The sequence below is a fragment of the Cheilinus undulatus genome, linkage group 15, assembly GCF_018320785.1.
Source record: "Cheilinus undulatus linkage group 15, ASM1832078v1, whole genome shotgun sequence".
NCBI lineage: Eukaryota > Metazoa > Chordata > Actinopteri > Labriformes > Labridae > Cheilinus > Cheilinus undulatus.
Genome location: NC_054879.1, coordinates 1,077,420 through 1,101,446, shown reverse-complemented (window position 1 = coordinate 1,101,446; position 24,027 = coordinate 1,077,420). Strand labels below are relative to the sequence as shown.

At 46.3% G+C, this 24,027-nt stretch overlaps 1 protein-coding gene across 1 annotated transcript in view; it reads left to right on the top strand.

Moving 5' to 3' along the window:
- mylka (myosin, light chain kinase a) overlaps positions 1-24,027 on the top strand; it is a 157,720-nt gene that overhangs the window by 105,451 nt on the left and 28,242 nt on the right. The window contains exons 20-21 of the mRNA XM_041807351.1: positions 16,596-16,643; positions 19,201-19,328. Coding sequence (XP_041663285.1) covers positions 16,596-16,643; positions 19,201-19,328 — 176 coding nt within the window. The remainder of the gene's footprint in view (positions 1-16,595; positions 16,644-19,200; positions 19,329-24,027) is intronic.

The window sequence follows — 24,027 nt, the reverse complement described above, 5'->3', positions numbered from 1 at the left end:
CATGACTGTGCAGCTCCTGATCCAGACTGAGAGACCGTTTAAAGGCTCTAAAAGCTCTGCAGGTGTTTGAGTAAATCAGCTGATTAGACTGTGACAGCAGGAGTCTCCAGTATTTAACTTTAACACAATATTCTAATTTTCTGAGATCCTGAATTCTGGGTTTCATAGCTGTAAGGAAAAATCATCAAACCTCAAAGAAATAAACACAAAATATATCAGTCTGTGTTTGATTAATCTGTAGCAGGGATACTCAACGTGTGGCTCTGGAGCCACATGTGGCCCTCTTGTGATGATTTGTGGCTCTTTTATGTCTTAATTTGAAATTTTATTCTTATAAACTTTGACCTCAGAAATTTATCATTGCAAGTTACATTAACCAGTTTGTTTCCCACATTTATGCAATATGTTTTAATGATCAAACTTAATTCTCAACCTTCATTTTGTCCCTTTTTTTAACATTTTTTGCCAATTTTAATCCATTTCTGCTGCCTTTATCATCCATTTTTGCCACTTTTTTCCCATTTTTGCCCGCCTCCATCAGTTTTAGCCAGTTTTATCTTTGCAATGTTTCACCCAGTTAAGCTGCCTTTTGCCATTAAATGCCACTTTTCCCCCATTTTCCCACCTTTTTACAGCTCTTTTGCCCACTTTAGTCACTTTCACCATTTGGACTGTGGCTCTTCGATGGCATTTTTCAACAATTTGGCTCTTTAGTTGGGCAGGGTTGAGTAACACTGATCTGTAGAATAAATGAGTTGACCTTTTTGAATGGAATGACAGAAATAAATCAACTTTATGAGGATATTCAACTTCACTGAGATGCTCCTGTAGCCACATAAAAATCCCAGCTGGTTGAAGTGAGGCGTCCCAGACGTGACCCTGATTGTTCTCTGTCACTAAACTGGATAGGATCATTGATTATTGGGCCCAGCAGATCCTGAATCTCTACAACAGCTGGATCCAGTTATAAATGTGGATATCAGCTGTAGTCTGACATCCCCATTGCTGTGTGTAGCAGCAACTGTATCAGTCAGTGTGTATCAGATGGTGTGTATCAGAGCTGTGGTGAGTGTGTGTCTGTCTTCAGCCCTCAGTGGAAAATCTGCTCTTATCTTTATGATCCAGCTCTAAATCCTCCCTGCTGTGACTGAGGGTTGGTGTTAGTGTTGTTGTGTTGTTTTGAGTTAGTGTGTGTGTGTGTGTGTGTGTGTGTGTGTTGAACATACCTCAGTATTAACTTCTGAACTGCTGTCCTGCTGTGAGTTTGTGGATCTGAAACATGAAGCAGGAAGACAGGACCACAGATGGGTCTGCTCTCTACAGGCTAACATGCTAACTGTGGCTACATGTTTGTGAGTAAAGACCACAGATGGGTCTGCTCTCTACAGGCTAACATGCTAACTGTGGCTACATGTTTGTGAGTAAAGACCACAGATGGGTCTGCTCTCTACAGGCTAACATGCTAACTGTGGCTACATGTTTGTGAGTAAAGAGGATGAAATACTCATGTTTAGTCTCTCTGATATGAGGCAGGTGGAGGTTAAAGGGTTAAATTCTCCCATTGTCCCTGAAGACATCCCGACAGCAGGGAGCTCTTTCTCTCCCCCACCCATCCAGAAATCTCCTCTGCACGTGCGTGTTTTTGTATCAGTGGCGAGTAAAACAAGGACGAGAAAGGTAACCAGAGCAGCGTGTTGAGTTAGCAGAGAGTTTGTTCGGTTCAGAGACGGACAACGGACAACAGCGCTGGATCTGCAGCGTCGAGCAGTCATTCAGCTTTAAAAAGGAAGAGGTCGAACTCATGTGGTATTCGTTAAAATACGCCACAAGATGATTCCGAGATAACGGCGGCAGTAACACAACACATCGCTAAAGACATGAGCCCAGTGTAAAAAAGGCCAGGATTTAAACATGTCATAATGACACTAAACCCAGAATATGTGATCTGCGTGGGTGCCAACATTTTGCTGTAAACTTCCTGCCAGAGTCATAAATGTCAGAGAGAAAACGGCCCAGCAGCGGACAAATGAGATCCACGTCTCCTCAACTACAGAGCCTTATCTCAGCCTGACGGTTCAGAACACGACAACGAGGAGATAAAAAGTCCCTGCCTCCAAACCCGCTTTTTTCCTCCATGATCACACAGGAGAGATTCTTGAACAAGGTCTAAAGACGCTCTCAGGTTCAGAACTGTCAGAAACTGGTCCAGCGTTCATCAGCACAGGAAACGGACTGATAGAGTCACAGCTGTGAGCCTGAATTGAGGACTAGACTGCAGGGTTTTGGTCTGAATGGAGGACTAGACTGCAGGGTTTTGGTCTGAATGGAGGACTAGACTGCAGGGTTTTGGTCTGAATGGAGGACTAGACTGCAGGGTTTTGGTCTGAATGGAGGACTAGACTGCAGGGTTTTGGTCTGAATGGAGGACTAGACTACAGGGTTTTGGTCTGAATTGAGGACTAGACTGCAGGGTTTTGGTCTGAATGGAGGACTAGACTGCAGGGTTTTGGTCTGAATTGAGGACTAGACTGCAGAATTTTGGTCTGAATGGTGGACTAGACTGCAGGGTTTTGGTCTGAATTGATGGACAAGACTGCAGGGCTTTGGTCTGAATGGTGGACTAGACTGCAGGGTTTTGGTCTGAATGGTGGACTAGACTGCAGGGCTTTGGTCTGAATGGAGGACTAGACTGCAGGGTTTTGGTCTGAATGGAGGACTAGACTGCAGGGCTTTGGTCTGAATGGAGGACTAGACTGCAGGGTTTTGGTCTGAATGGAGGACTAGACTGCAGGGTTTTGGTCTGAATGGTGGACTAGACTGCAGGATTTTGGTCTGAATGGAGGACTAGACTGCAGGGTTTTGGTCTGAATTGATGGACAAGACTGCAGGGTTTTGGTCTGAATGGTGGACTAGACTGCAGGGTTTTGGTCTGAATGGTGGACTAGACTGCAGGGTTTTGGTCTGAATGGTGGACTAGACTGCAGGGTTTTGGTCTGAATGGTGGACTAGACTGCAGGGTTTTGGTCTGAATGGAGGTCTAGACTGCAGGGTTTTGGTCTGAATGGAGGTCTAGACTGCAGGGTTTTGGTCTGAATGGTGGACTAGACTGCAGGGTTTTGGTCTGAATGGAGGACTAGACTACAGGGTTTTGGTCTGAATGGAGGACTAGACTGCAGGGTTTTGGTCTGAATGGAGGACTAGACTGCAGGGTTTTGGTCTGAATGGAGGACTAGACTGCAGGGTTTTGGTCTGAATGGAGGACTAGACTGCAGGGTTTTGGTCTGCATTGAGGACTAGACTGCAGGGTTTTGGTCTGAATGGAGGACTAGACTGCAGGGTTTTGGTCTGAATGGTGGACTAGACTGCAGGGTTTGGTCTTCATGCAGGACTGGTGAGTTTTTTGTAGGTTTTCTTCAACCTTCATGAAGAAAATAAACATTTTTTAATCTTCAATAGTAATACACGGTACAATACAGAGTATTTTACAGTTTATGTATCTTTGATTTTTTTAGTAGAAGAATGAATGAAGTCCTTTTCAAAATAAAACTGCTAAATTTAACTTTGTATTGATTTTTATCTTTTCTGCAATCCACTTTATTGAAAATCCAATAGAACAGTCTATTTTAATCACCAAACTGGTGTCATTTTTGGGGCCAAATTAAGTACATCTGCTGAGAGGATATTAAAATGTTGTGATATGTATAGTGTATCGGGATACAGCAACAATATATGGGGATATGAATGTTAGACCATATCGCCCAGCCCTAATGTAAGGTGGTCATGTTGTGTCTTTGATTTTTCAGATAGATTTAGAGACAGAGATCTTTCCTACCCTCATTTTCCACATACTCCATCTGTGGTTACTGTCATAAATCACTCCTTTCTAGTCCTTCTTCCACTGCATGCCCTGAGATCGGTCTACAGCGTGTGTCAGATGAACTTCTCTCCTCTGCTTTGCTCCAGAAACACTCTGAGTCCATTTTCACAGCTGCCAAAACGTGTCGGTCCACGTGGAGCAGATCGACACTAACAGGAGTGAAAACATCGACAGCATCTGGTCCGTCGTGGTCGTGGTGTTATGTTTTAGGATACATCACCATGCACAGACTCCTGGCTGTAAGAGCTTACTGAGATTTAATCTGAGATTAAAGGTCAGTCAGAGGCTCACAGAGGTAACAGGTTACCACAGACAAGGAGAAGTTAACCTTGAAAAAAGATGGGACTTTATTTTCTACAGGACACTTCCTTTGTAGAAAACTTAAACCTATGGGGCTTCAGGATATGAACAGCCTGACATCAGTATCAGCAGCTCGTAGAGTGGATGTATGTGTCAACAGTCTAAATCATTCATCAGCATATGTATCAGCTGAATCTCCGACTCTACCATCAGGTATAGGCGGTTGTCTCAGTCCCACTCACTCTAGGGGTCCCACTGTGACCCTGAAGTCCCAAATATACAACTACTACCAGACTGTCTACAGTCTCTCAGCTCTGATTGGCTCAGCCTCTCTCTGACTGGAGACAGCAGCTCATTTGTGGACTGTTCTCTGCTTGATGTGCTGTAGGGAATTACTCTCAAAGTGCCCATGTTTTTAGTTTTATTCTTCTAAGTTCTTGGTTCTCAGTTTACAGTAAAAATAGGCCGTCATTTTAACAGAAGCATGTTTTCATTGATGTTTGCATGTGTGTGTGAGTGTGTGTTAACGTGTGTGAGAGTAAGAAAAGGCTCTGTGGTAGCCATCAGCTGCTTATCTGTCTGAGCAATGTGTACAAGCACGTGAATATCATCAGTTATTTTGACGGCTTTTAGCTTTTATTTTGAAAGCAGAGAAACAGATGAGTCGTGCGTCTCCATGCCGACAGACGCCAGAGTCTAACATTTCAATCACAGCGGTGGATATGACGGATGCTCCTCTGTCTTCCCTCTGATAGATGAGCTAACAGCTCCTCCAGTGAGGAGAGGGACAGATACCAAGGAAATCTCCCTGTAGGACACTCCTGATCCCTCGTCATCTCCCTCTCTCCTTGTTCCCCATCCATGTCAACATAGAACAGAGTAAAAGCCTAAAAAGCAGCTGTGTATCACACTGAATCCCTAGTGTTTTGTCAGGATATGCCAGCAGGTATTACTGTAGTCAGGCTGCTTATGCCAGAGATGATCACTCATGTCCAGTGTTAGGAGGCATAGATAATCAGCTGTAGACTTTGTCATTTGTCACTTGGCTGGACTGAACTGGATCACATGACTTTATTCTCTGGTGTCTGTTTTAGTCCCAGCAACAAAATCATGTGGAGCTGCAGTAATTGTCTCGTCTTCAGTCACATCAATGAAACAAAACTGGAGGAGGATTATTAAGTTTGAATTTAGCAACAAACTCCAGACTGAGCTGATTGTGAGGCCACTTAATCTGCTGATCTGTCCTGATGAATCAAGGAGTTAAACTGGCAGATCAGAGCTGACAGCACGCAGAAATGATGGGGGAGGACGTGGGAGGATGTTCTGTTTAAAAGCCTGAAGACCTCTTCTTTGCTCCTCTCTCTCTTCCTTTTAAGGCTTTCTTTCCCCAACCATCCCTCCTCTCAGACTTTGTTTTACTTCACGCTGACTGTCCAAACCCTGCAGCTCCGTTTAAGAAGCTCCGCCGCTTCACGCTCTGACGCTTCAGTCTGAACACAGACACGCTCAGGTCTACAGACAGGCTCCAGTCTGCACACAGACACACTCAGGTCTACAGACAGGCTCCAGTCTGCACAGAGACACGCTCAGGTATACAGACAGGCTCCAGTCTGCACACAGACACGCTCAGGTCTACAGACAGGCTCCAGTCTGCACACAGACACACTCAGGTCTACAGACAGGCTCCAGTCTGCACACAGACACACTCAGGTCTACAGACAGGCTCCAGTCTGCACACAGACACGCTCAGGTCTACAGACAGGCTCCAGTCTGCACACAGACACGCTCAGGTCTACAGACAGGCTCCAGTCTGCACAGAGACACACTCAGGTCTACAGACAGGCTCCAGTCTGCACACAGACACTCTCAGGTCTACAGACAGGCTCCAGTCTGCACACAGACACGCTCAGGTCTACAGACAGGCTCCAGTCTGCACACAGGCATATTTAGGTCTACAGACAGGCTCCAGTCTGCACAGAGACACGCTCAGGTCTACAGACAGGCTCCAGTCTGCACACAGGCATATTTAGGTCTACAGACAGGCTCCAGTCTGCACACAGACATATTTAGGTCTACAGACAGGCTCCAGTCTGCACACAGACACACTCAGGTCTACAGACAGGCTCCAGTCTGCACACAGACACTCTCAGGTCTACAGACAGGCTCCAGTCTGCACACAGACACGCTCAGGTCTACAGACAGGCTCCAGTCTGCACACGGACACACTGAGGTCTACAGACAGGCTCCAGTCTGCACACAGACACTCTCAGGTCTACAGACAGGCTCCAGTCTGCACACAGACACGCTCAGGTCTACAGACAGGCTCCAGTCTGCACACGGACACGCTCAGGTCTACAGACAGGCTCCAGTCTGCACACAGACACGCTCAGGTCTACAGACAGGCTCCAGTCTGCACAGAGACACGCTCAGGTATACAGACAGGCTCCAGTCTGCACACAGACACGCTCAGGTCTACAGACAGGCTCCAGTCTGCACACAGGCATATTTAGGTCTACAGACAGGCTCCAGTCTGCACACAGACATATTTAGGTCTACAGACAGGCTCCAGTCTGCACACAGACATATTTAGATCTACAGACAGGCTCCAGTCTGCACACAGACACACTCAGGTCTACAGACAGGCTCCAGTCTGCACACAGACACGCTCAGGTCTACAGACAGGCTCCAGTCTGCACACAGACACGCTCAGGTCTACAGACAGGCTCCAGTCTTCACACAGGCATATTTAGGTCTACAGACAGGCTCCAGTCTGCACACAGACACTCTCAGGTCTACAGACAGGCTCCAGTCTTCACACAGGCATATTTAGGTCTACAGACAGGCTCCAGTCTGCACACAGACACTCTCAGGTCTACAGACAGGCTCCAGTCTGCACACAGACACGCTCAGGTCTACAGACAGGCTCCAGTCTGCACACAGGCATATTTAGGTCTACAGACAGGCTCCAGTCTGCACAGAGACACGCTCAGGTCTACAGACAGGCTCCAGTCTGCACACAGGCATATTTAGGTCTACAGACAGGCTCCAGTCTGCACACAGACATATTTAGGTCTACAGACAGGCTCCAGTCTGCACACAGACACGCTCAGGTCTACAGACAGGCTCCAGTCTGCACAGAGACACGCTCAGGTCTACAGACAGGCTCCAGTCTCGCACATACAGACACGCTCAGGTCTACAGACAGGCTCCAGTCTGCCCACAGACACGCTCAGGTCTACAGACAGGCTCCAGTCTGCACACAGACACGCTCAGGTCTACAGACAGGCTCCAGTCTGACCACAGACACGCTCAGGTCTACAGACAGGCTCCAGTCTGCACACAGACATATTTAGGTCTACAGACAGGCTCCAGTCTGCACAGAGACACGCTCAGGTCTACAGACAGGCTCCAGTCTGAACACAGACACGCTCAGGTCTACAGACAGGCTCCAGTCTGAACACAGACACGCTCAGGTCTACAGACAGGCTCCAGTCTGCACACAGACATTTTTTGGTCTACAGACTGGCTCCAGTCTGCACACAGACATATTTAGGTCTACAGACAGGCTCCAGTCTGCACACAGACACACTCAGGTCTACAGACAGGCTCCAGTCTGCACACAGACACTCTCAGGTCTACAGACAGGCTCCAGTCTGCACACAGACACGCTCAGGTCTACAGACAGGCTCCAGTCTGCACACGGACACACTGAGGTCTACAGACAGGCTCCAGTCTGCACACAGACACTCTCAGGTCTACAGACAGGCTCCAGTCTGCACACAGACACGCTCAGGTCTACAGACAGGCTCCAGTCTGCACACGGACACGCTCAGGTCTACAGACAGGCTCCAGTCTGCACACAGACACGCTCAGGTCTACAGACAGGCTCCAGTCTGCACAGAGACACGCTCAGGTATACAGACAGGCTCCAGTCTGCACACAGACACGCTCAGGTCTACAGACAGGCTCCAGTCTGCACACAGGCATATTTAGGTCTACAGACAGGCTCCAGTCTGCACACAGACATATTTAGGTCTACAGACAGGCTCCAGTCTGCACACAGACATATTTAGATCTACAGACAGGCTCCAGTCTGCACACAGACACACTCAGGTCTACAGACAGGCTCCAGTCTGCACACAGACACGCTCAGGTCTACAGACAGGCTCCAGTCTGCACACAGACACGCTCAGGTCTACAGACAGGCTCCAGTCTTCACACAGGCATATTTAGGTCTACAGACAGGCTCCAGTCTGCACACAGACACTCTCAGGTCTACAGACAGGCTCCAGTCTTCACACAGGCATATTTAGGTCTACAGACAGGCTCCAGTCTGCACACAGACACTCTCAGGTCTACAGACAGGCTCCAGTCTGCACACAGACACGCTCAGGTCTACAGACAGGCTCCAGTCTGCACACAGGCATATTTAGGTCTACAGACAGGCTCCAGTCTGCACAGAGACACGCTCAGGTCTACAGACAGGCTCCAGTCTGCACACAGGCATATTTAGGTCTACAGACAGGCTCCAGTCTGCACACAGACATATTTAGGTCTACAGACAGGCTCCAGTCTGCACACAGACACGCTCAGGTCTACAGACAGGCTCCAGTCTGCACACAGACACACTCAGGTCTACAGACAGGCTCCAGTCTGCACACAGACACACTCAGGTCTACAGACAGGCTCAAGTCTGCACACAGACACACTCAGGTCTACAGACAGGCTCCAGTCTGCACACAGACATATTTAGGTCTACAGACAGGCTCCAGTCTGCACAGAGACACGCTCAGGTCTACAGACAGGCTCCAGTCTCGCACATACAGACACGCTCAGGTCTACAGACAGGCTCCAGTCTGCCCACAGACACGCTCAGGTCTACAGACAGGCTCCAGTCTGCACACAGACACGCTCAGGTCTACAGACAGGCTCCAGTCTGACCACAGACACGCTCAGGTCTACAGACAGGCTCCAGTCTGCACACAGACATATTTAGGTCTACAGACAGGCTCCAGTCTGCACAGAGACACGCTCAGGTCTACAGACAGGCTCCAGTCTGAACACAGACACGCTCAGGTCTACAGACAGGCTCCAGTCTGAACACAGACACGCTCAGGTCTACAGACAGGCTCCAGTCTGCACACAGACATTTTTTGGTCTACAGACTGGCTCCAGTCTGCACACAGACATATTTAGGTCTACAGACAGGCTCCAGTCTGCATACAGACACACTCAGGTCTACAGACAGGCTCCAGTCTGCACACAGACAGACTGTTTCTCGCAGTTGTCTGCAATCTCCTTCTCTTTTTTGTTGCATGTCCCTGGTAACGTTACAGCGCCACTTACAGGCTCGGCATACATACTACAGCGTTTCCAGTCGTTTTCAGTGTTTCTGCGTTTATGCGGATATTCCCTGAAACTATCCCATATTTTTGGAAACCTTTTCTAAACCAACAGGAAATATGTCTTTTTCTCTCTCTGTGTGGACCTGGCCTTTGAGCTCCGAGAAATATCCTTTTGACAGAAACCTTTAGTTAAATCAGATCCCGATGAAGTCTGAGTGACCACAGACCTATACATCCAAAAAGCCGTCCTGATATGAGGTTTGACTCTGTTTGACTGCAGCAGCTCTGCAGTCCTGCAGGTTGCACTTCTCAGCAGTAACTAGCTCCTGTCCAGTCCTCAGACTCAGAGAGCTAGCACGTCTCGGTTTACCTCCTTTATTATAGATCAGATTCACTCTTATCTTCTCTCTCTTCATGGCTCTTTTCTCACCCTTTCCTTTCTGCAGCATCAGAGGTCACATGATCTGTTTGTTTCTCCAGATATTTAGAGAAATATAAAAATATCCTTTCTATCATTTTACCAGTGAATTAGATTTAATCTCACAAACACTTAGAATCCTCTTTCCTCATTACTCTGCTGTTTGTTGTTCTTGTGCATGAGTGTGTGCGTGTCTTCCTGTTTGTGAGTGTGTGTGGAAACCATTGACCTGGGCTGCCCCGAGGATTAGCTGACTGCTGCTGAAGTCTAGGTTTAGGACATATTTTCCATTTGATGGATCAGAGCGATTTTGGACGCGAGGACAAATTAAATCTGATCCTCTTCTAGGTTCTTTAGTGTCTCCAGATTATTGACTCTGGTTACCTGAGGACGTTTGAACCAGACCATCAGAGTGAGACCTTCCTTCACTCTGAAACCCAGAGGCTTTGACGGATCCTACAGAGTCCTTACACAGCACTGTTGACATGTGAAATATTTCTCTAGTGTGACTGAAATTATTCTGACTGGACATCCCAAACATGCTTCAAACATTCAGTAGAGTCAGGTCCAGAGGGTCCTTCTTGGAGAAAAAGGAAGAATGATGCTATTGTTGCATTCTGAAACCCATGTACTCAACAGCGTGAGGGGTTTTATTTTTCTGTCAGTCTAAAAGTGACTGATAGGAGTTTAAAATGTCACGCTGTTTTTTAGATCAGTTCCACATCAGACTGACTCCCTCTGGCACGGTTCTAGTTAAAGCACAGCTGTTTTAGTCATCATCAGGCTTCCATGTTTACCTGCCTCTAGATCAGCACCTTTACCTGTCTGATGACATCACCATTACATCCTCCTCTGATTGGCCAGTAACGATTAAATAACAACCAGAATGAAGCTTTATAAAGGACCTGCTGCAAATCAAAAAACACACTTAAACGGTAAAAAAGAAAAGTTGGGGGCACTTTTATATGATGTTAAAGTTTATAACATGATATTCCTCTATACAACATTTTATTCTGTTATGAGATATTCTACATGAGTAATTTTACCCCAGATCATTTGGTTTTACATAAACTATGTTATCAATAACATAGTTTTTATTTTAAGTAAATCATCTGGGTTCTTTTCCACATTTAAAATCACTAAAAAGCTGGTTGTGCTTTTTGTCTCACTGAAAATAACCTTCCTCCAGTGTTTCCAGTCCTTACACCTGGTCAGATTGATGTTTTTCCAGATTCAGAGATTTCACTGATCCTGGCCTGTAACTATCTCATAGCTCCTGCTTCCTCTGATTTAGTGTTGATCGAATTATTATTGTAGAGTTAATATCTGTTCATCCTTAGGATTCACTCAGCCCTCAGCTCCTTTATCTGTATTGGACAGGGTGATGTTGTAGCAGGTTATAACCAGCTATAGCTAAATCGCTCTCTTTAGGTGTACACCACACTGAGAGGTTATCCGCTGGTATTGCATATATCTTACACATTTTGCAAAGATCCAGAGGACTGGAAACAAGCCCTCCAGTTTTAACAGAAACGGTCTTAAAAATCACTGCAGAGTCATCATCCCAACGACGGACTGTTCAAATCAACTAGCATTAGCCACTAGCATTAGCCACTAGCATAAACCACTAGCATTAGCCACTAGCATTAGCCACTAGCATTAGCCACTAGCATTAACCACTAACATTAGCCACTAGCATTAGCCACTAGCATAAACCACTAGCATTAGCCACTAGCATTAGCCACTAGCATTAACCACTAGCATTAGCCACTAGCATTAGCCACTAGCATTAGCCACTAGCATTAACCACTAGCATTAGCCACTAGCATTAGCCACTAGCATTAACCACTAACATTAGCCACTAGCATTAGCCACTAGCATAAACCACTAGCATTAGCCACTAGCATTAGCCACTAGCATTAGCCACTAGCATTAGCCACTAGCATTAACCACTAGCATTAGCCACTAGCATTAGCCACTAGCATTAACCACTAGCATTAGCCACTAGCATTAGCCACTAGCATTAGCCACTAGCATAAACCACTAGCATTAGCCACTAGCATTAACCACTAACATTAGCCACTAGCATTAGCCACTGGCATCAGCCACTAGCATTAGCCACTAGCATTTATCAATAGCATTAGCCACTAGCATTTATCAATAGCATTAGCCACTAGCACTAGCTACTTATTACAAGTACCCGCCACTAGTACTGGTACCGCCCCCTGGTACCGACCCCTGGTACCCTACCTGAGTACCTAATCCCAGTACCCACCTCTAGTACCCACCCCTGGTACCCTACCTGAGTACCTAATCCCAGTACCCACCTCTAGTACCCACCCCTGGTACCCTACCTGAGTACCTAATCCCAGTACCCACCTCTAGTACCCACCCCTGGTACCCTACCTGAGTACCTAATCCCAGTACCCACCTCTAGTACCCACCCCTGGTACCCTACCTGAGTACCTAATCCCAGTACCCACCTCTAGTACCCACCCCTGGTACCCTACCTGAGTACCTAATCCCAGTACCCACCTCTAGTACCCACCCCTGGTACCCTACCTGAGTACCTAATCCCAGTACCCACCTCTAGTACCCACCCCTGGTACCCTACCTGAGTACCTAATCCCAGTACCCACCTCTAGTACCCACCCCTGGTACCCTACCTGAGTACCTAATCCCAGTACCCACCTCTAGTACCCACCCCTGGTACCCTACCTGAGTACCTAATCCCAGTACCCACCTCTAGTACCCACCCCTGGTACCCTACCTGAGTACCTAATCCCAGTACCCACCTCTAGTACCCACCCCTGGTACCCTACCTGAGTACCTAATCCCAGTACCCACCTCTAGTACCCACCCCTGGTACCCTACCTGAGTACCTAATCCCAGTACCCACCTCTAGTACCCACCCCTGGTACCCTACCTGAGTACCTAATCCCTGTACCCACCTCTAGTACCCACCCCTGGTACCCTACCTGAGTACCTAATCCCAGTACCCACCTCTAGTACCCACCCCTGGTACCCTACCTGAGTACCTAATCCCAGTACCCACCTCTAGTACCCACCCCTGGTACCCTACCTGAGTACCTAATCCCAGTACCCACCTCTAGTACCCACCCCTGGTACCCTACCTGAGTACCTAATCCCAGTACCCACCTCTAGTACCCACCCCTGGTACCCTACCTGAGTACCTAATCCCAGTACCCACCTCTAGTACCCACCCCTGGTACCCTACCTGAGTACCTAATCCCTGTACCCACCTCTAGTACCCACCCCTGGTACCCTACCTGAGTACCTAATCCCAGTACCCACCTCTAGTACCCACCCCTGGTACCCTACCTGAGTACCTAATCCCAGTACCCACCTCTAGTACCCACCCCTGGTACCCTACCTGAGTACCTAATCCCAGTACCCACCTCTAGTTTGAACTATAAATTCAGTTGCTTTCATGTGAAGCTGTTCTTGGTTTGATTTAATGAGGAGTTAATCTGTTGGGTGTAGGACCTGATCAAAGGGAGATGATGTCTTTGCTCTAGGGCCAATCAGACAGTAGATCAGCCTGTTGAAGGTCAGAGGTCAGGTTTGTTTACATGTAGATTACTGCTTTTTCCAGTCTTTATGCTTCAGTTACTGTCTGGAGTATAAACTAAAACACTGACTCCTCTCAGTGATGGCTGCATGTTTGGAGTATGAACTAAAACACTGACTCCTCTCAGTGATGGCTGCATGTTTGGAGTATGAACTAGAACACTGACTCCTCTCAGTGATGGCTGCATGTTTGCAGTATGAACTAAAACACTGACTCCTCTCAGTGATGGCTGCATGTTTGGAGTATGAACTAAAACACTGACTCCTCTCAGTGATGGCTGCATGTTTGGAGTATGAACTAGAACACTGACTCCTCTCAGTGATGGCTGCATGTCTGGAGTATGAACTAAAACACTGACTCCTCTCAGTGATGGCTGCATGTTTGGAGTATGAACTAAAACACTGACTCCTCTCAGTGATGGCTGCATGTTTGGAGTATGAACTAGAACACTGACTCCTCTCAGTGATGGCTGCATGTTTGCAGTATGAACTAAAACACTGACTCCTCTCAGTGATGGCTGCATGTTTGGAGTATGAACTAAAACACTGACTCCTCTCAGTGATGGCTGCATGTTTGGAGTATGAACTAGAACACTGACTCCTCTCAGTGATGGCTGCATGTCTGGAGTATGAACTAAATCACTGACTGACTGCTACTGAGTAAGTAGCAGTGTATCTGAGAGATTACTGCTGCAAACGTGGTTTTATGTTTCATCAGACCTACAGCCTTCACTGCTTCATGTCTGTGTTTAAAGCTGTTTTTTTAATGTTGCATCGGTGGAGTGTTTCACTCTCAGTGTAGTTCTACCCAGAACAATCTTCATCCTGTCCTCTAAACAGCAGTTGAACAGCTCTCTGACTCTACAGGAGCATTAATAACATTATTTTTCAGAGGAGAAATGTTCACATGGACTTTAGAAATATTTATCTCTGCTCATCTCCTCCTCCTCTGTCTCTTCTTCTGCAGCCGTCCGAATAAATAAAACCTCCAGGAACTATTTCCTGCCTGCAGAGGAACTATTTTTAGAATGACCATATTTGGTCATAAGAGATGCTCTGGCTCACATTCTTCTTCACTTGTTTTTTTATGTGAACCATGAAGAAGAAGTCACCATACATCCTGATGTTAGAGGGGAAGATCCTCCTTAAAAAACAGAGAAAAAGCCATGAAGATGAAAGAGGGAAGGTGTTAAACTTTAGGAGACCACTGCCTTAAAAGGAAGAAATCCTGAGTCAGCTTAAACGGTTCAGAGGTCAGCTGTAAATGAGGTGAAAATAGATCCAGACAAATTTAAAATAATCTCATTAACAGATGATCTCTGTCCGGATGGTTTAAGGTAAACTGAGCTGGTTTTCAGGACGCTCCTCTGTTGGTTTAGAGGAAAGGAAAATCATGTTTTCATGTCTCTAATGTCAGCTCTGTCTCTTATGTAAGCTGAAGTAAAAACAGCAATCACACAGTCACCAGGATGTTTGCTAAGGCTAGTTTCACATCAGGGACCCGGGTCCAGAGAGTACACTTGACCCCAAAGTCTGGTTCATTTAATCAATGAGAACAGAACCAGAACCAGACTCTGGAACAGTAGGCGGTCTGGGCTGCTGGGCCGTCTTCTCTCTAACATGTACGACTTCTGGCGGGAAGTTTTCAGCAACATGCTGGCGCCCAGGCAGATCATGGATTCTGAGTGGAGTGTCATTATGAGATTTTTAAATCCTGGCTGTTTTTACACTGGGCTCATGTCTTTAGCGATGTGTTGTGTTACTGCCGCCGTTATCTCGGAGTCATCTTGCGGCGTATTTTAATGAATACCGTGAGTTCGACCTCTTCCTTTGTAGAGCTGAACCACTCCACTCTCCGCTAACTTGCCTCGCTGCTCTGTTTACCTGCTTCTCTCGCCTCCGTTGATACAAGAACGCGCATGTGCAGAGTTTTCTGGATGGGCGGGGGAGTGAGCTCTCTGCTGTGAGAGATGTGTTCAGGGACAATGGGAGAAGCAAAACTCCAGCGAGAAATTCACGCTGACGACTCAAAACTTCCACATAATTTATACTCGGATGTTCGCGATACAGTCATTTTATGCATCATGGGTGGTAAAAGCCGGGATACATCGAGTATACCCGAGATATCACCCAGCTCTAGTTCAGGGAGGCTCAGCATCACCGTAGACCGTACTCGAGCACACATGAATCAGGACAGAGACCAGCTTTCCATGTGGTACCAGAGTACAGTACCATAACCAGGTAGAACCAGACTTTAGGGTCAGGTGTTCTTGGATCAGAGTCCAGGTCCCTAAAGTGAGACCACCTAAATTTCTCCTCTCTGTTCAGCAACAGTGAAACAGTCTGAAACACTGGAAGGCTTTCTATGGTGGCCTGGAAGTCTCACACTAATGCATCATCAGAAGACTTTGCATTAACAGAAGCACCACCAGCTCCCTGATATAAACAGTCTGATAGACACGCCAGATCAGGGGGGCAAACTCGGGCCCTGAGGGGCCCTCATATTTTCTATATTCTATCTCCATATAATGACTTAAATCTATGATTTTGACCTTACATGTCCTTTAAGATTCACAGTTCTAGATTTTAACTCCTATCTGTCCTTTTAAACTCATAGTGTTATCATTTATCTCTCACTCTGACCTGTATCTCCTGACCTCCATCAGCCAGAGGAGCACAGGGACTCTAAATCTGTGTCCTCAGGATCTTTTCCGCGCTCAGAGGTCAGAGCTGAACCAGGGAAGTGTTTAAATTTGCAGAAACTTGGTGGCCTGCTCTCACTGAACACTTTAAAGGGGATTTGGATCAGAGGCAGAGAGCCCAGGCTGCAGATGTGTCTGCTGTAGGTTGTCTGGTGATTTTATTCTTGTGTAAAGTTTTCTGTGTTTGTCTGAGAACGTTGTCGGTCTAGGGTAGGAGGTAAGAGATTCTCATTCCCAACCGTGTTTTTCCTGGTTGAATAAATGTTGAATAGAATATTGATAAAACAGTTGTTCCTAATGTGAAGGAGAGTGTTCCTCGTTTGATTCCTGTCTCTGACCGTCTGTGTGTTTTTGTGTTTCAGGTGAAGCCAGAATAAAGAAACCGACAGCAAAGACTCCTCCGAAACAAGGTGAGCCCAACACCAGCTCACTGTCATCCTACTGACCACTCTGGAATGAGCAGAAGTCACGCTGATGGGAATATAAATGACATTTTTATAAATATGTCACATAAATACAGAGCTTAACAAATGTTTCAGGCCACCTGTCATAAAAACGAGAAAACATAAATATTTTAGAAATCTTTCAAAAACTTCTTTAAACTAAAAATGTTGTTGTTATTTATTTGGTAAATAACAAACTGAAACAACTAAACAGTCCTTTTTCACTCATAATAACCAAAAACTTCATATTGTGTGTGGCCTCCTTGGCCTTGATAACAGCTTCATTCTTGCTGCCGTTGTTTTTATGGACTTTTCCACAGTCTCTTTTGTTATTGAGTTCCAAATAGTTTCTAGCTGTTCCCACAGACTTGCTTTAGATGAAACTTTTGTGCCATCAATCTTTGAATCTACTAAATCTCAAATTTGTTCAATAGGATTCAAATCCAGACTTTGACTTGGCCAGTCCATCAGTTCCAGTACTCCAGATTCCTTTCTCCTGGTCTAATAGTCTCTGCACAGCTTTGAAGTCTGCTTGGGGTCATTGTCTTGTTGGTATATGAACCCACGACCAATCAGATTCAGTCCAGAAGAGATTCCATGATGCTCTAAGATGTTGTGGTAGACGTTCTTGTTCATGATACCGTCCATTTTCACTCATTTGCCCACGCCGTATCCACAAATGGAACCCCATACCATAATGGACTCTCCACCGTGTTTCACTGTGGGTGCATCTGGCATCAAAACGTCCTCCAGCTTTTCTGCAGACATAAACATGACGGTGCTGACCCAAGAGTTCAAACTTGGACTGGTCCGTCCAGAGTACCTTCTTCCAGTCATCAACAGTCCAGTGTTTGTGCTCCCTGGATAATCTGAGGCCTTTCTGGATGTTTGCAGGCCTCAATAATGGCTTCTTAGCAGCTGTTCTTCCCTTTAAGCCTTGTTCCCTCAGTCGTCTGCTGATGGTCATTCTGGAGACTTTCTCAGACTCTGATGTAGAAGCAGTCATCTCTGTCTGAAGATCAGCAGTGCTCTTCCTTCTGTCTCTAGTACTTCAGATCTTGAGGTGTCTGATGTCTGCTTCAGTTAACTTTGGTTTCCTGCCTCTTCCTTCACTCTAAAAAGAAAACTGCTTCAATTGGTAACAAGCAATTGAATTAAGTTTGTTCAACTTATTTTAACAAGTTGCATGAACTTAGCTCTAGTTGCAACTTGTTTTTTTAGGTTTTTTATTTTTAGAGTGTTGGCGGATTTTGTAAGTACCAGTCTGGGCAGCTGACTCCAAAAAAAACTTGATCACACTGAGAACACTTTATGTCTTTCCCTATCTGTCTCAGAGACCATCCAGCATCATGAAGTGCTTTAATGCAGACTCTTTCATTTTCAGTCAGCTCTCCACGTTTTACCATTTTGAACAGGAATGAGGAATTTCAAACTAAATTCAACCAAATCTGAGCCGGCCTACTGGGCTTCTCTGAGAAGTCAGAAGTGAATCAAGCATAACATTCAACCACTAAAACTCATTTTCTGTTCAGGAATGACAGTAAATAACTATAATCTGACACATTAATCAGAAATATTCATGTGCTTTACTAGTTTTTCAGGTTTTTTGTTAATCAGTACATTTGAAAGTTCATGGATAACAATAATAATTCTATTTTAGCATTAAAAATATCATCTGGGTTAAAGAGTTTCTACATATTGGTGTATTAACCATTGCAGAAACATCAAAAAAGATTTTGGTAATTACCAATGCTGTTAATTTAGGGCAGCTGTGGCAGAAACCTGACTTTGGGTGGTGGTCTAATACATTTGTTAAGCTCTGTAAGTCACAAACTTTCCACAGTTTTATCTGCTCTCATGCTTTAGGGCAAGTTTAGGTTATTTACTAAAAATTAAGTCTTTACTCAGAGTCGGTACAGGGTCAGGATTCTCTGGTATCCTCAAAGTCATTCATTTGTAAAAATGAGGAGTTTTCATCTGACTTTGACTTCATCTTAAGATGTTTTCCTGTCATTTTTCCCAGTGCCTGCTGTAACACAGAACTGTATCAGGGGTCTGTAGAGTATGTGAAAATGACTGTGAGCTGTAGAGACTGTGTAGAGGTTAAAGCCTCTCAGACTGCAGAGATGTTCCCTCCAGAAACAGGAGAACTCTCACACACACAGAATGCCTTCATGGATGTTTGACTGACTCTCCCTGCTCTGCTCTTTCTCTCTGTTGTTCAGTTTGTCAGTAGATGAACTCTGTAGTATCAGCTTCAACATCTCTGAGCTCTTAGATTCACCTCTTATTCTCACTGAATCTAAAAGATCACTTACCTCAACTCTGGAGAGGAACCTGCTCCACGTTAGAAGGGGTTCATAGATCCTAACAGCTGATCCTGTTTCCCATGATGCATCAGAACCCTCCTTAGGGAGACACTGTTGACTGACTGATGTCTGTCTCCAGCCCTCCCTCCTCTTCTGTTCCACTGGACTGTATTGTATGGATTATTGATTATTTATTAATTGATGTGTGTCTCCAGCCCTCCCTCCTCAGATTCTCCAGTTTCCAGAGGATATGAAGATTTTAGCCGGAGAGAAGGTCGAGATCCTCTGCAAGTTCTCTGGAGCTCCGCCCATCAACTGTACCTGGCTCAAGTTCAGGAAACCAGTGAGAGACAGACACACCTACACACCTGTACACACCCACACACCTGTACACACCTACACACCTACACACCTGTACACACCTACACACCTGTACACACCTACACAACTTCACACCTGTACACACCCACACACCTGTACACACCTACACACCTGTACACACCTACACACCTACACACCTACACACCTGTACACACCTGTACACACCTAAACACCTACACACCTGTACACACCTACACACCTACACACCTGTACACACCCACACACCTGTACACACCTACACACCTGTACACACCTACACACCTGTACACACCCACACACCTGTACACACCTAAACACCTACACACCTGTACACACCTACACACCTACACACCTGTACACACCCACACACCTGTACACACCTACACACCTACACACCTGTACACACCCACACACCTGTACACACCTACACACCTGTACACACCCACACACCTGTACACACCTACACACCTACACACCTGTACACACCCACACACCTGTACACACCTACACACCTGTACACACCCACACACCTGTACACACCTACACACCTGTACACACCTACACACCTGTACACACCCACACACCTGTACACACCTACACACCTACACACCTGTACACACCTGTACACACCTACACACCTACACACCTGTACACACCTACACACCCGTACACACCTACACACCTGTACACACCTGTACACACCTACACACCTACACACCTGTACACACCTACACACCTACACACCTACACACCTGTACACACCTACACACCTGTACACACCTGTACACACCTACACACCTACACACCTGTACACACCTACACACCCACACACCTGTACACACCCACACACCTGTACACACCCACACACCTGTACACACCTACACACCTGTACACACCTGTACACACCCACACACATGTACACACCTACACACCTGTACACACCTGTACACACCCACACACCTGTACACACCTGTACACACCCACACACATGTACACACCTACACACCTGTACACACCTGTACACACCTACACACCTGTACACACCTGTACACACCCACACACCTGTACACACCCACACACCTACACACCTGTACACACCTACACACCTGTACACACCTACACACCTACACACCTGTACACACCCACACACCTGTACACACCCACACACCTGTACACACCTACACACCTGTACATACCTACACACCTGTACACACCTGTACACACCTACACACCTGTACACACCTGTACACACCCACACACATGTACACACCTACACACCTGTACACACCTACACACCTCTACACACCTGTACACACCTGTACACACCCACACACCTACACACCTGTACACACCTACACACCTGTACACACCCACACACCTGTACACACCTACACACCTACACACCTGTACACACCTACACACCTGTACACACCCACACACCTGTACACACCTACACACCTGTACACACCTACACACCTGTACACACCTACACACCCACACACCTGTACACACCTACACACCTACACACCTGTACACACCTACACACCTGTACACACCTACACACCCACACACCTGTACACACCTACACACCTACACACCTGTACACACCTGTACACACCTACACACCCACACACCTGTACACACCTGTACACACCTACACACCCACACACCTGTACACACCTGTACACACCTACACACCTGTGCACACCTACACACCTGTGCACACCTACACACCTGTGCACACCTACACACCTGTGCACACCTGTGTAACTGAGTGGCCCCTGATGAACCCAGAGAATGGCCCCTGCATCTTTCTAACAGAAATGTGTTTCAAACTTTATTGGGTTTTGTTGTCGAGTTTTAATGATTCATCAGTGTATATCAATACATCCATTGGCTGATTAATGATCCAATCAGATCGATGGAAAGTCAAATCATCAATCTAAGTTGATGCCTCAAGCTACGCTTTTATTTTGAAATCAGGGCTCTTAGTGTAAAGAAATAGACATTTATTATTGTAGTGAAATGCAGGTCTTTGTTCTTTTTGTCAAACAGATGTTTTTATTAAATACGCAGACCCGTCAGTAATTTAATTGCAGGAATAGTTTTTTTCTGTAACTTTGTGAAATTTGTGCCTAAAATCGCCTGATATCAATCATAGGTCCTTATATTTAAATCCAATCAAAATCATATTGTAGCAGATTTTGTGAGATTGGAAAATATTTTAGCATATCTGGATAAAACTGGTGATTTAGACCCTTCCTTTTCACTACTTTAGATGCCCATTTTTGTGACTTTTTGATTATTTGTGCCTCTATAAACCATTGTTGCCACTTTTTAACTGCTTTTCACCATTTTTTCTGCCCCTCTGAATTCTGACCTTACTTTCCTAATGGTTTAGTTCATTAGCTCCATCACAATTATCTTTAAGAGAAGCAGATTACAAGCTGAGGAAGATATACTGTACCACAGCATAAAACAGTAATATTCACGTCTTTGATCAGCGTGGTTTCCTGAATGGAGGACTAGACTGCAGGGTTTTGGTCTGAATGTAGGACTGGACTGCAGGGTTTTGGTCTGAATGTAGGACTGGACTGCAGGGTTTTGGTCTGAATGTAGGACTGGACTGCAGGGTTTTGGTCTGAATGGAGGACTAGACTGCAGGGTTTTGGTCTGAATGGTGGACTAGACTGCAGGGTTTGGTCTGAATGGTGGACTAGACTGCAGGGTTTGGTCTGAATGGTGGACTAGACTGCAGGGTTGTGGTCTGAATGGAGGACTAGACTGCAGGGTTTTGGTCTGAATGGAGGACTAGACTGCAGGGTTGTGGTCTGAATGGTGGACTAGACTGCAGGGTTGTGGTCTGAATGGAGGACTAGACTGCAGGGTTTTGGTCTGAATGGAGGACTAGACTGCAGGGTTTTGGTCTGAATGGTGGACTAGACTGCAGGGTTTTGGTCTGAATGATGGACTAGACTGCAGGGTTGTGGTCTGAATGGAGGACTAGACTGCAGGTTTTTGGTCTGAATTGAAGACTAGACTGCAGGGTTTTGGTCTGAATGGAGGACTAGACTGCAGGGTTTGGTCTGAATGGTGGACTAGACTGCAGGGTTTTGGTCTGAATGGTGGACTAGACTGCAGGGTTTTGGTCTGAATGGTGGACTAGACTGCAGGGTTTTGGTCTGAATGGTGGACTAGACTGCAGGGTTTGGTCTGAATGGTGGACTAGACTGCAGGGTTTTGGTCTGAATGGTGGACTAGACTGCAGGGTTTGGTCTGAATGGTGGACTAGACTGCAGGGTTTTGGTCTGAATGGAGGACTAGACTGCAGGGTTTTGGTCTGAATGGTGGACTAGACTGCAGGGTTGTGGTCTGAATGGAGGACTAGACTGCAGGGTTTTGGTCTGAATTGAGGACTAGACTGCAGGGTTTTGGTCTGAATGTAGGACTAGGCTGCAGGGTTTTATGTCTGAATGATGGACTAGACTGCAGGGTTTTGGTCTGAATGGTGGACTAGACCGCAGGGTTTGGTCTGAATGTAGGACTAGGCTGCAGGGTTTTATGTCTGAATGATGGACTAGACTGCAGGGTTTTGGTCTGAATGGTGGACTAGACCGCAGGGTTTGGTCTGAATGGTGGACTAGACTGCAGGGTTTGGTCTGAATGGTGGACTAGACTGCAGGGTTTTGGTCTGAATGGAGGACTAGACTGCAGGGTTTTGGTCTGCATTGAGGACTAGACTGCAGGGTTTTGGTCTGAATGGAGGACTAGACTGCAGGGTTTTGGTCTGAATGATGGACTAGACTGCAGGGTTTTGGTCTGAATGGTGGACTAGACTGCAGGGTTGTGGTCTGAATGGTGGACTAGACTGCAGGGTTTGGTCTGAATGGTGGACTAGACTGCAGGGTTGTGGTCTGAATGGAGGACTAGACTGCAGGGTTTTGGTCTGAATTGAGGACTTGACTGCAGGGTTGTGGTCTGAATGGAGGACTAGACTGCAGGTTTGTGGTCTGAATGGAGGACTAGACTGCAGGGTTTTGGTCTGAATGATGGACTAGACTGCAGGGTTTTGGTCTGAATGGTGGACTAGACTGCAGGGTTTGGTCTGAATGGTGGACTAGACTGCAGGGTTTGGTCTGAATGGTGGACTAGACTGCAGGGTTGTGGTCTGAATGGAGGACTAGACTGCAGGGTTTTGGTCTGAATTGAGGACTAGACTGCAGGGTTGTGGTCTGAATTGAGGACTAGACTGCAGGGTTTTGGTCTGAATGGAGGACTAGACTGCAGGGTTTGGCCTGAATGGAGGACTAGACTGCAGGGTTTTGGTCTGAATGATGGACTAGACTGCAGGGTTTGGTCTGAATGGTGGACTAGACTGCAGGGTTTTGGTCTGAATGGAGGACTAGACTGCAGGGTTTTGGCCTGAATGGAGGACTAGACTGCAGGGTTTTGGTCTGAATGGTGGACTAGACTGCAGGGTTTTGGTCTGAATGGAGGACTAGACCGCAGGGTTTGGTCTGAATGGTGGACTAGACTGCAGGGTTTGGTCTGAATGGTGGACTAGACTGCAGGGTTTTGGTCTGAATGGAGGACTAGACTGCAGGGTTTTGGTCTGAATGGAGGACTAGACTGCAGGGTTTTGGTCTGCATTGAGGACTAGACTGCAGGGTTTTGGTCTGAAT